Source organism: Falco biarmicus, chromosome 2, assembly GCF_023638135.1.
Source record: "Falco biarmicus isolate bFalBia1 chromosome 2, bFalBia1.pri, whole genome shotgun sequence".
NCBI lineage: Eukaryota > Metazoa > Chordata > Aves > Falconiformes > Falconidae > Falco > Falco biarmicus.
This window is the reverse complement of record NC_079289.1, coordinates 96,239,971-96,253,766: the sequence shown is the minus strand read 5'-3', so window position 1 is coordinate 96,253,766 and position 13,796 is coordinate 96,239,971. Positions and strand designations below refer to the sequence as shown.

At 37.7% G+C, this 13,796-nt stretch overlaps 1 protein-coding gene across 2 annotated transcripts in view; it reads right to left on the bottom strand.

Moving 5' to 3' along the window:
* Positions 1–13,796, bottom strand: part of MID1 (midline 1) — a 166,554-nt gene that overhangs the window by 45,348 nt on the left and 107,410 nt on the right. For both annotated transcript variants that reach the window (XM_056329371.1, XM_056329370.1), the window contains exon 3: positions 10,681–10,776. In XM_056329371.1, the coding sequence (XP_056185346.1) occupies positions 10,681–10,776 (96 nt within the window). The remainder of the gene's footprint in view (positions 1–10,680; positions 10,777–13,796) is intronic.

Here is a 13,796-nt window from a genome sequence, read left to right as displayed (position 1 = left end):
AATTTCACTTGCAGGAGCAAAACTCTCCCTCTGAGATTCTTTGTGGGTAAGGTAATTTTGTCCAAAAGTGGAAATGCACATGTGTGTGTTATATATAATCAGCAAATAATCTCTAAATGACAAGCAAAATAAGACACCCTAAATCAGAGGTGGCTTGCTTTTTTAAGACTATACTGTCTGGGATAAATCCATCAAAAGCAGAGTAATTTTTATTCACTAGTGCTCTGCTGGCTATGCAAAATGGAAGAAAGTATGTTGTAGAAAGTCTGATCTCTGGAAAGCGAGGTATGAACATGAGTTTCAGCTTTACTAATTAAAAATGGTCTCAATGCCTCAAAAAATAATCTCCTTGCAGTTGTGGCCATATAGAGAAAGAAAAGGTATCAGCTTTTCTTTATGTGTTTGAGTTGATGGTTATAGAATTACTACATACAAATAAACAAACACTTCAGAAAAGCAAACTACAATAATTCCACTTAACAACTGCAACATCATTTCCACATATTTTACTTTAGATTTTGAGCCTGAATTCCTTATTACATGAAACCCAGAAACTGGGGTGGAGTGGGGTGGGGAGGTGGGGAATCTAAAATGGTGACATATAATAGCTAGTACCTGCTTACTATAGGAAAACTTTCTTCATTGTCATGTAGATGCAGAACACATTTTCTTGGATTAGAGTCTCTAGATGAATTAAAGAATTATGCTCATCTAAAGAGAGAGGCCTATTTATTTTTTAATTACTCCATGTTGTAAAATGAATTCAACTTTTCTTCACAGAGTCACAATACATTGAAGTCATATTTTAACATCATCCATTTTTCAGTTATCTATTAGATGGAAATACAAAGTATAATAATTAATGTGAATTTATTAAAACACGTCTTCCCTTTCTTTTTATGGATGGTTAGGTGGAATAAGAGCCATAGATTCAAACTTCTTTCATTTCATATCTGTGATTGATATTACAGGTTATTTAATTCAGTCTTCTGTAGAGGAAAAGCAACTCTTGAAATAAAGCTTCTTCAGACTTTATCTAGTCTACGTGTAAAACTGATTTTATCTATTATGACAAACTGTGCCTTTGGAAATATGTGATATTAATCAACTTGCCATCTAAATGGATCATCTACAACTCCTTTATTCTGAATTGGCACAAGAGAAAAAGGAATGGTCATCTTCCATTTCAAGTGTGCCAGAGGCTTTGTTTTTGTTTGCATTCCACATCTATCTCTTACCAGGAGACCTGTGTTTGGAGGCAGTCTCAGCACAGGTTAAACAAAGGTCAGTGAAAAATACAGCAACTTACTCTGGCTACTTAGGAATTTTGTGAATGAAGAATCGATTAGGCCAGGATAGCTAAATCGCTTTGGGTCAGGCTGATAAGACTATCTGCCCCCATCTTGACTAAAAGAAAACCCTGTTAGAAGTTTGAAATACTCATGTTACTTATTAAAATATTATTTTAATTTTTTTTGTCCCACTGTGCTGTGAAGGACATTGTTGAGAAACTGATCAGCAAGATACCTGTCAGTAGTCTAGTGACATTTACATTTACTATCTAATCACAAAACAAAATAAACACGGAAGTTTCATGGAAAACAAATTCTATTTATAAGAATTCCATTAAAAACATTTAAAAATCTTAAACTCAGATGATCGAGAAAGTTCTCACAAGGAGATTCTCCAGAGATGCTTGTGCTGACAGCTGTAAAGCCCATTGAGTAGGCTTGCTTCAGTGAACTGTTTCTATAAAAACTGTTTCTATAAAACACAAATGTAGCATCATGTTGGAACTATGGCTGACATTTCTCAAGATAGGAGAGCTCACTGGAGAAACGACATTTGTTGCGAGACAAACCACAGTTTCACAACTGGGTTAAACTGCTCTGGGATCACACTGCCAAAAAGAAAAAAGGTATTCCCAATTTTCCTTCCATCTGCAGAAGCTGCTGCAGCCACCTGGGGAAATGGCTGGGCTGAGCTCACCTGGCTGATATGCGTGTGGGAAGCAGGTAGAGAAACACAAAGGGGAGGGAGAAGCAGAGGTGGGGAGGCTTTTGGCAGCAATGAGATTTAAGATCAGATTAAGCTGTTTGTCTGTGAAACCAAGACCTAAGAGCAATGTGGTTTTTTAAGATGCAGTAAAAGGGTCATATTAATAATTTCTTTTCAGTCATTATTTTTGTCCTTTATGGTAGTCTCTTCTTTGAACCTAAATAATGAAAACACTTTTTGAATTTAATAATATTTATTGGTTTTATTTTGTTTTTCCTGCTGACAGGAAAACAAACCACTTGGTGTGTTTCATTTAGGATAGAAAAGCAAAAACAGTTAAATAATCACTGAAGTTCAAAGGACTGCCTGCCCTTTGATGAAGATGAAGACAGTGCCCTTGTAACCAACAGTTCAGTACTTAAAACTCTCATCCAGGATCTGGGGTCTTTAGCCTAGTGCCTAGTGTTTAACATCCTCACTAGAGGACCAATAGCTTTGGTCTCCTTGCTGTTCTAATTGCTGTTTAGCTATTTACATTAGGCAGAAAAAGGAGGTACTCAGGAGTATTTTTTTTCCCCTAAAGGTAAATGTCTTAAAGACAGACGGTTCCAAAAAGTAAGAACATTTTGACTGACAAGTTATATTATCTGATGGCAGGCACAAAATATTACCTGCTGCCCTAGTTAACTGGTGATTAACAGTGAACTCAACTCCATTTTCTGGTCTAAGGGTAAAGTCTTGCAGGAATGTCAGTCTAGAGAGAGTGTAAGCATGTACATGTGCATGGATGTGAGACGGAGGGAGAGATGGAGCAAATGGGAACTGGCCACCTTAACAGGCAATGGCAAGCACTACTATTAGCTTATATACAATCTGTGTGGCCTGTTATCATAATCATGACTCCAATTTCCACAAGTTACAAACCAGTTGTAGGTGCAATAACACATTCCAGCACATGCCTAATCTGTACATAAAATGTGTGCATAGGTGCTGCAGTTATATATATACACACACATATACATATATATGCTAAATTCTACATTTAATTAGTAATTTGTGAAAGCAATTAAATAATTCTTTAGACCAACAGTATTTGACTACTGGGCTAGGGCTTACTGGGCATGCAAATTGGGCCATCCTTGAATGAATAGTCTGTATTGCCATATGCCATGCAGCACGTTTTGTCAGTTTTTATTTCTGAAGTTTCTCTTCTCTTTAATGCTATATAAAATTTAGACTCTGACTAATGCTTACCTGAGATTTTCCCTGAATGAAATCAGCTTTTGTGAAAGTGGGATTAAATGTAAAATGAAAGTAATTGGAAATCAAAGGTAGATCATGCCATATATTTCATCTAAATAATGTCAATAAAGAAAGTCTCTTTTGTATCCTCTCTCATTAGAAACTGCCTTTGGAAAAAAATGCTGTAAACTCCTTCTTAGGGTTTTATGCACATCGTGAAGTTTGTTAATTAGTCTTTTATCGAGAGTAAGAACTCCCCATTTCCTTCAAGTCATATTTTCCTGTCTATTTCACAAATCAAAAAATGTCAGTTACTTCTAGCACTTAAATATAGCAAATAAATTCAGCTGCTGAAGAAATAACTTCACAAAAAAGGAAGATAACGTAGCAGAGGAAAAAGCAACTTTCACTGGAGTTAATTTTCCAATTTATCTGCCCCACACATATCACAGTGATGGCAAACACTTATTTAACCCTTTGCCCCTTTCCTACTATGTAAAAAAACCCCAACAAAGTAGATTCCTTATTCCAAACTACTAGTGGTCACTTTTGTGTGACTACAAAGGCCATTTGCTGTGGTTCAGACACCAGGACTTACAAGCTTTCCACTTAAATTCTCCTAATGAGAATTTCTCAATTTACTTGGGCTTTGACTGAAATTATCTCAAATCTCAAGGAGTGAGTAGCATGACACTTAGTGGAAACAGAGTAGTCACTGTTTTTTGTTGTCACAGGCAAAGCCTCTTTATTGTTTGAGTCTCCTCAAGGAATCACGCTAACAGTTGAGTTTTGATTTTGCTGTCCCTCAGGTTATAGAAATGCTATACGTATCCTATATAAAAATTGATGGAGATGTTTTGTTGCAAAATTTGAAGAAGCTATCTTGTAGCTGAAGTCTTACCAGAATTGCAAATTTTCAGTATTTATAATTTCCCCATTTGGCTCATTTCTTTTTGATCAGCCACACAAAAAGAGGCAACAGCAGGATTTTCCCTGTGCTGCCATCTCCTCTTCACCACTTTTGCACTACTGTTGTTACACTGATTTAAAATGTGTCTGATATGTTCAAGTGTTCAGTATCTGTGCCAGTGAAATAAAGGATTTTTCAATATAGCACTTTTTTTGCAGATGATTATATAACATGGCTATAAAACCCACCTTTTGAGACACACAAAACCAACTTTTGTCTGGAAACTTTATGCTGAGATTCAGCCTGCAGCAGATCTTTAGAAGTGAGCTAGAAACAGCATTTCCATCACAAACAGAAAGCAAAGGATGCAGCAGTTTGAGGGTTACACAGTTAGAGGAAAGTGCCTTCCCGTCTTTAAACAACCAAAAATGATTTTGCAGCAGTGTCCAGAATTTGCTTCCTATGACTTTTTGTGAATTGAAAACAAAACAAAACAAACAGAAAGACTGAGATACAGATGTTATAAAGCTGTCTACAAGCAAAACCTATTTCCTTTCCCCTCCCCCTCCAGATAATTGCTCCAATTTTTCCTCCAGCTGAGTTGAGATTATGTTTCTGCCTAACAGATGAGAGAAGCTTCATGGTATCGACTATATAACAGACATTTAATCATATATTTCCTAGAAGAGATGGGAAAAATTCCAGAAACAAAACTCAAATTGCTTAGAAAAAAGTAACTGACAAAAGAGGCTCATGCTCAGATTTGTGCCTTATGCCAATAAATGTCACGATCTAAAAGACATTTGCAGCAGCCTCACACATTCAAAGAAGCAATGTGCCTTGGAAATTATGACAAAGAAGCAAATTTAATGTGACATAGCACTTTGTCAGCCAGAGAAACCTGTGACACTAAAACCAAGGGAGAACTTAAGCACTTACAACATTAAATCCTTCCCTGATTCAAATGAGAAGTAGTTGAATTTGGAGCTGTGTACAGCTGGAAAAGGCACAGGCCAGCAGAGCAGGATGCGGCCCCTGTCACCTTGCACGTGGCAGGCATGCAGGGGAGGATGGCAGTGCTGCAGTGTGCCAGGGGCAGGTAGGGGACACAGCCAAAGGCCACCTGGGCCACTGCCATCTCAGCACCCCTCCAGCACACTGTGGGGGGGAGGGAGACCTGACAATGGGTTGGTATGGCCACAGGGATGCTATCACCCAGGGATTAACCTATATAGCATATATACGCCATATCCTAGGCCAAAACTATCCCAGTTTTGCAACAGTATTTTTGGAGTATTTGTCAAGGCTCCTATAAAAATTTTCAGGTATTCACATGAGCTATTTGCATAGTGCATTTGTTATGAGCAAATTACTGCAGCCTGGTTTCACACAGTGGGGCTGGATCCAGCTAGACCCTCTTCTCCCTCAGCTGAGCTAGAGGACTTGTACCTGGACCTTGTTAATTTATGCCAAAGCATAAATATTTACATTATTTCCTTTTCCCTCAAACATCTTCCCCTTATAATGGCTCCAGAACTAAGTAGCTGCTGTCCTGACACACACAGACATTTTTATGGGCTTTTAAGAGCTACATGCTGATTTAGCCACATGCTAGAGGGCTCTTTTATTGGGTGAACGGTCACAGAATTTAAAGATAAAATTATTCCGGACTGTTTTTAATGCTTTAAAAAAAGTTTTCTACAGATACTCTGAGACGCATGAATGCTGTGAATGCATGAATACAAACAAACACATTTCAGATTAGTAGCCATTTCTATTGCATTTTCTCAGCGTGTGGAGAAAACGGTATTTTATCCTATGACTCAGTTTATCGTTTTACACAGCCAAGCCTGCTGTCCCTGGGGAGACAGCCACAGCTGCCTTCCCTAAGCAGCGAGGAGCGGAGCTGGCTCACCAGGGCCGGCCCAGTGAACTGCCCTGAGCACCGCTGTGCTCTGCAGGAAGCAGCCTGGCCAAAGGCGTGTAGACCTGCCATCATCTCCAAGGAAGGAAAATAAAACTTTCCTGATTAAGAGCCTTCGGGGTTTCTACAAAACCAAGAAATGGCAGACAGGATTAGAGAGGAAGGGAGAGTGGAAAGACATAAAAACGAGTATAAATCAAAAAACATGTTAAGGATGTGTCTGAAAGATGAGTTAAACCAGCGTGCTCCTAATGAAACAAAGATTTGGGACAGAAAGGAGTGTTATGGTCTCAAGCTTTCACTTTTCAGGGTGAGGTTCCCTTTGAGAAAATGGGATTTTTAAAACTGTTATCATAAACTAAGTATTAGCACAGTCTGCATATTAGGCAAGAAATCAGACATTTAGGTGTTAAAATTATCATTATTATAAATGCTTAGTAATATCTTTGCTTTTGCAAAGGGTTCCCTTTGAAAAAATGGGATTTTTTTAAATTGTTATCATAAACTAAGTATAAGCACAATTTGCATATTAGGCAAGAAATCAGACATTTAGGTGTTAAAATTGTCATTATTATAAAATGCTTAGTAATATCTTTGCTGTACGTAAAGCAGTAAAGAATGCAAGTGTGGCTTGATTTATTCACAAAAGTTTTCCTGCTGGCACCCCCAGAACCACCCACAGGAATGCAAGACTGGAAGTGGACTTCACGAGTCTCCCAAGATCAGGTTCCCCATCGGGATAAATCCTGTCGTAAATTGATAAACTCCATCTAAAAATAGGCAAGATTTATGTCTCCATTGCTGTGATGAAAGGCAGCCCCAGATCTCCCCTTCCCAGTGGCTGGAAGGCATCCAGCTTCCAGATAACCAACATCCCCAACCAGTCCTTGCCTGCTTATGTGAGCAAAAAGTGAAAATAACTCCCTTTCAGAAGGGAATAAACATTAGTTTGAAAACACAGAGGGGCTGGGATATGGCCTTTGCTATCGATGAAGTTACAGTTGCCTGATGGGAAGGATGTATGGGTAGAGAATTAATCTGCAGCTTCAGCTGGTCGCTGGGAAGCCATTAACAGCTCATTTGGCTGATGAGAAACAGTAGCTCTGAGACAACATTTGGGTTGGCTGGTGAGGATTCATTTATTTGAAAGACAAGAGCCTGTTTGTTGTTCATTTTCAGAAACGTCAGCTTCTGCTCCATATCAAAAGCCAAAAAAGACATTCCTTTTTATTTTTCATGTAATATTGATTTTTTTTTGTTTACGTCATGACAAAGCCTTTAAAATTCGTTGATGTTTATTTCTACCAAAAGATGTTTATTAGCATAACTTTTCAAAAAGTTTATATATCCCTTAATAAATACTCGGTAACTTTAAAACAAGGAATAATAATTTACTTTCCTACCTTGTTTTTCAAAGTTCAAATTATGTGTGAAACCCAAAGCTTCTTTTCTTTTCTTTTTTTTTTTTTCCCAACTGGTTTTAAACCCCCAAAAATGTAAACCAACATTACAATAACATCATTAAAATTATTTAAAATTAGGAAAGGAAAATCAAAGTATGTAACAGCAGTTTTTAAAGATACCACCTATGTATTTACATGTTTACAAATTATATTCAATGTACTTTACGTCATTATCTGCAATATATTGTATCAAAAAGTGAAAAAAGAAACATGTCCTGTAAAATTAACTACATGTTCAGTTTTGACCTTTGAGTGAGTTCATATGGCAACACAAATACCATCACTGGAAACTTCAGCTTTTTTTCCACCTAGTATTTTGCAATCCTAAATTTGCAAAATCAATTTTACAAACAATATATCGTTTCCTACATTCAGGTCCCTGGTTTGTGATGAATGTTTTTCTTGAAGAAGCACAAAGAAAGACAGCATCTTGTCTTTTTAAAAATCTATCTAAGCCTCAGTGCTTTTCTAATGCTGAAGATATTCACTTAATATCTGAAGTTTTCACAGAGCTCTGAGAAACAAAGATAGCTTTAAAGTTTACTTGCACATCCCCACTTGCCTGATTTCCAGTGCGGCCTTGGTCCAGGGTTTTGACTGAAACTAATTTCTTAATATTTAGCTAATTTAAATGCTAATTAGAGTAATTTGATGAATAAAACGTGGTAGGAATTCATTAACAACTTTGCTTCTATTTCTTTATGTCTACAGAGAAATTTTCTAAAACAGGACTCCAGGGACAGTAATGCATCTGTTACCAGTTGAATGAGCCGGATTTTTTGTAATACTAAACCTCAGAGTTGGTAACATATTGCAGAACCACAGAGGAGATGGAGGAGCAATTTAAAATTATACAGATCTATCCCATCTTGGACATAGGTCATCAACGAAGAAGCCTTACGCTGTCCTAAGCCCATTCATTTCTTGGGGTTTGCTCTGATTTTTACATACAGAGGAAGAAAATGTGCCTTGTCTCGGTCTCTCATTACCTACTACAGTCCTTCCAACTGGTACAACAGTTCTTACGCCTGATGCTGTCGCTGCCCATATGAAGAAGTCAATCCATTCACCTCATGTCTGATACCATGGGTAGACTTTCATGGTTTAGTTGAGCCCATGAAGTCAGCGAGGCTCCACAGGTGGAGTGAATAGAAAAATGGGTAAAATGATCTCTTTGGAAGAACAGTCTTGGGGGTTTTTTTGTTGTTGTTTTGATTTGTTTTTTGTTTTGTTTTGCATTTCTTTGCTTTGTTTTTTTTTTGGGTGGATTTTTTTCCCTTTTTTTCTGCAGCACGTGCCATTACCACAGTCAACAAGGTATTTAAGCAGATATCAAATTTTCAAGACATGATTTTGAATCTATTCACAAGTCAAAGTTGCTTTTGGGCTTAATTAGGTTACTGAATTTTACTCTGAGAAAGTCAGAAAAGAAGCAGTCTTGTCTAATGAAGAGAGTCTTGTCTGAAAACCAAACGCCTTTCTGCAGCGCTGGCAGGTGGCTGTGTTACAGCAGTTTATGTCACAGCTAACTTTATCTTAAATTCTACCAATGTTTCAGAAGCTCTGGGTTAAGGCTATCTTCCTCTCTTATATTCCTCAGGTAACACTAGTGAAGAAACCTGGTTTCCTTTCACATATATAGACAACCATACTCAAAGTGGAATACCTTTTCTACACAACATGGTTTAATTATTTAATGTTGCCTGTCTGCTAGGAACATACAGTGAGCCCTTCTCTGAATAAACAAGGCTGCTACAGGAATTGCAATGTATTCAGAAGTGCAATGGTCCTATGCAGAAGCTTGTCAACAGGTAGCATTGCAATGCAAACAAAATCCCAAACATTTTTTTCACAGGGAAAATAGGTTTCCCCTGCTAATCTTACTAGTAATTAGCTGTTCAACTGAAAATACCTGTTCTCTGTGATTGAGGTCTAAAGCTTGTTCCACTTTAAATCAGCAGTATTTAAGTTGTGTCAGCTCCTCTGATTCCTACCCCATTAACTTTCCCATGCCCTTTTAAATTGAGTTTAGAACACTTGAAGACTGATAGCACTGCAAATGATGAAGTTGGTGCATCTCAGGGAATCCAGTGTATCTGTCAACAAGGACACGTACCTCAAGATGCTGAGCTTTTCCTAGTCTTCCAGTGTTTCTTAGCACAATTTAACTGAAGGAGAAGTAAAAATATTTTGTATCTGGTGTGTCACCTGGAACTCACAGCTGAGACTGACAATGAGGAAAGCACTAGTGATAAAGTTTTGATGCCATGGGGATATTTGTATAACATCTACTAGCAGAAAGCATAAACTCATGTTGTCTTTTTGCAGGTTTTTTTATGATATGGAAGCTCTTTGTTCTTAGTGATTTTGGCTTTGTTGATCTGAATGTACCGTAAGGAACTGTGGCAAAAAGTAAAAAGAAAAGTGTTGCTAAAAAGAATCTATTTTGGATTCTGATCTCTTCCTTTGTCAGCTCCCATGGCTGAATTAGTCTGTGATTATCTTAATTTGCAAGTAGAGTAGCATCCCCCATGGGGCCATTCAAAAAATCCCCTGGATTTCAGTGAAATATGGATTCAGATCCCTCCTTGCTGAAGATTTTCTGTGATACTTGAAGTGGAATATGTAACTGAGGCAACTCAAAGGCCTGTAAGCATTTTTCTTGTTCTGAAGATAAACATATTTAATGTATGACTTTTGAGTCCACATATGTATTTAGACACTTAATTCTGATGAAAAAGAAATAATCAGTGGCTGACAGAAACCTCAATATTGTTTTGGATCTGGGCATTACTATTTCTTTGCTTTTGTTTTCCACCTGTAAATATTACTGTACCTCACAAAGGACCCAAAAAGATAAACATGTTACAGATAGTGAGTGATATGCCCAAGTATAGCAGTGGTGGTGACCATACAAACACATTGTAATTAAAAGGGGACAGCAAGGAATGTAAAGGAGGCCATCTGTATTGAGAATACCATTTATCAGTGAAAAAGCTCCAATCAGTTTACCACTACTTTAATTTAGTTCTGTGTTTGTTGTTTGGGGTTTTTTGTTTGTTTGTTTATTTAAACTTTTGTTCCTGAATGCTAAATGAATGTAATTAAGTTTACAAGTATTTCAAAAGGAGGTCAGTACTCACTTCTACATGTTGACAGGTCTGAATGAGTTTCGCCAAAAGAGTTTCCAGTTCAGTATTCCTCTTAATAAGGTTGGTGAGGTTACTCTCCAAATTTTGCTGTCAAAAAGAAAGAAAAGAACACGGCATTTTGAAGAATGTAGTGTTTAGATGAACAATTGAAAAATGGCTGTATTTTCAGGATCTGAACTTTTTAATTACACAGGTATGAACATGAGACTTTCATTTTTATATACTCCATTAGATGTTTTGTCTATGCATCAAGTACAGCAAGGCAAGAGAGCAGAAAAGTTCAAGAGCGAGTTCTAAAAAATAGGATTTCTAAGGACCTACTAAAAACTAGATGAAGTAATCAGTTATAGTTGGGGGTGGGGGGAAAGGAGTGAGGAGAGCAGGGGAGCTAAAAAAATTTTGCCAGAAAAAGTGGTTTATTTTGGCTGAGAACACTTTTTGACTCCTTATTTCCTGCTCTCAGTTTAACATTTGAATTTAAAAGCCTGCTGCTGAGTTCTACAAGTATGTGCCTCTTTGGGACTGTACTTCTAAGGACCCAGTAGACAGGTCAGCACTTTCTTCTTGGGATTCACAGTGCCGGGTGGGATTGATTTAACTTATTTAATTCCCTAGTTCATTGAAGTTCTATTTTTTAATAAATAATTCTAAAGAAAATAATCCTTTCTACACATAAGAATGAAATGCCTACTCACTGACTGTCTTCACTAACTGTTCTTAAGAGAGAACTTGTGGCTTGTGCCTGTGTTTATCAACTGATTACAGCTGCAGTGAATATCTGCCACCATGGGAGATCAGAGTGCTTTCCAGCTTCCAGAGCTGAGGCTGCACCCTGGCCGCTATGCAACTGCACATGAGATCAAGATCTAGCAACAAATGTTTTAGCCTCCCTTCTGCCCTCTGTATCCACAGGAAGGAAATCCAAGCACATGAGGAGGAGGGGGAGGGGGAGGTCTGTGATAGCTGTGACCCACTCCCTGGTCTGGCTGCCTTGGGACCAGGATCCTGCTATGCACCTTACCACCAGCTCCTAGCTTTTTACTACACATTCTGTGATAGATGCTGTTTTACATGAAATTCCACCTTCTGGAAGAACATGGGCATGAAAAAGTCCTTTTTTTTTTCTTTTTCAAAAAATGCAGTGTTTCTGCAGAGATAAAAAAGCTCTGTAAATATAGCTTAAGCACATTATAAAGAAGAAGAAGAAGAAAAAGAAGTAAGCCATTAAAAAGAGTCCTGACTGTAAACATTTATTTTAGTAATTTCAGGGGCACACATGTCATTTTGGAAAACCTGAGGACTGTTGGCATCACAAAGTTTCTCATAGTTATTCACCTATGTAAGTGTGTGAGACTAGTCCCTTACTTAGTATTCCTGGCAGGCTGACAGTCCCTGCCTTTTAATGGTGCTTTGTCCCCCGATGAGTCCCCAGTATCTGGGAAGTACTGAATGAGAATACCAGAACTGGGCCCTGTGCTTCTCTCCCTACAAGGGCAGCAGTGTCTCTGCAGAGCTCTCATTAATTTCATCCCTCCTCATCTTTTATTAATGGACTTCTTTTCTTCACACTACTACTTTTCCCCCAATCTATCTATTCATTGCTTAAGTCCCTTCAGCTACCATTAACTCACCCGACTTCTCCCATCCACACCACCCCCCCCCCCGCCCTTTACCACCTCCATGCATGAATTTAATGTGTGTGAGTGTGTGTGAGAGCAAGTGTTTTCTGGTGCTGTTACTCACTGCCTATTTCACGCTGTTTTAAAACACACTGTTCCTTGCCCTCCCTTCCTGCAGCTGTGCAGTCTTCTTTACTCCTTCTTGCATATGGCCACAAACAAATGAAGCTGGCAGTATTTCATTGCTGAACCATACACACTTTGGCATTTACCAGGGCTGATGCTGTAAACACCGGAGGAGCAGTCAGTCCTGTTCCATTAAAGATAGCACAGGATTTTGATGGTTTTAAGTATATAACTCTTCTGAGAAGTGTGATGGGTGTTTGAAGTACATAATTTTGGCATTTTCTTCCCAGCACAGCCATGCATATCGTGTATCACAAGTTCTGGCTGTAAAAATACCTTCTACACTGCATTTATTTTATAGCCCACTAAAACAAAGAGTAACAAGAACGGGCATTCTTTACTGAACAGTTTGAGCTGTATCTTATATTTCCATAAGCCGTACTGTGAACAATCATTTAATTGCAAAGGCATGTTTGCTGTGCTGTTAGATGTCCCTTTGCAGAGCTGAGACTCACATGCAAAGTCAAAATACCATATACAGTTACAGTATCAGATAACTTTTGTCCCTAAAAACCAGTTTGTTAAGGGGATCCAAATGTGTAAAACCTCTTTATATACTTTCTTATTGCTCATAGAACCATTCTGTACATGTTCTAATATTTTATACTAAAAGGTTTAAAATGAAAAATGTGTACTCTTGATTGAGACTGCCTAATTTAAAATGTATTATTGGATATAACAAATACTAACAGCTGGGACCTTTACATATTATGAAGAAAAAATGTTCTCAAAGTTGTTATGGAACACTGCGGTGATTTAAAATAAGCTGAAAATGTCTTTAACTAAGGCCATTAATACATGAAGAGTAAGTATTCTTCTTTGAAACATAAATTTATTTACTCATAGATTAGTTATAGACTATTATATCCAGGGTATTTTCAAATTCTGGGTAAAGCACAAAATTTTAGAATGTTTCCTATCTAATGAACGTAAATATAAACCTATATGTATTATTATGGTTTCACACAGGTCTCTTGATGTCCTCTGCATTTCCCAACTGTGAAAATGGAGGCTAACTACTGAACGAGTGAGTTTCTTTACAAAAATTGGAATTAATGCATTCCTGTGCCTAGTTCTTTGAACTGTGTCATTTTCACATTGGAAAGCCTGGAATTTTGTTTCCATGCAGTTTGGTATGCAAGAGAGCAGGGTCTTTTTAAGTCAAGAATTATCAGAATTTTGTTAAACTTTTGTTGAAGAACATCAGTCTATATTAATGCTTTACAAGATTACAAGAACCTGGCAGCTGCTTTCTGCAATTAATGTCAAACTTTCTAGTTTCACCAGGCAATTACTGAATGG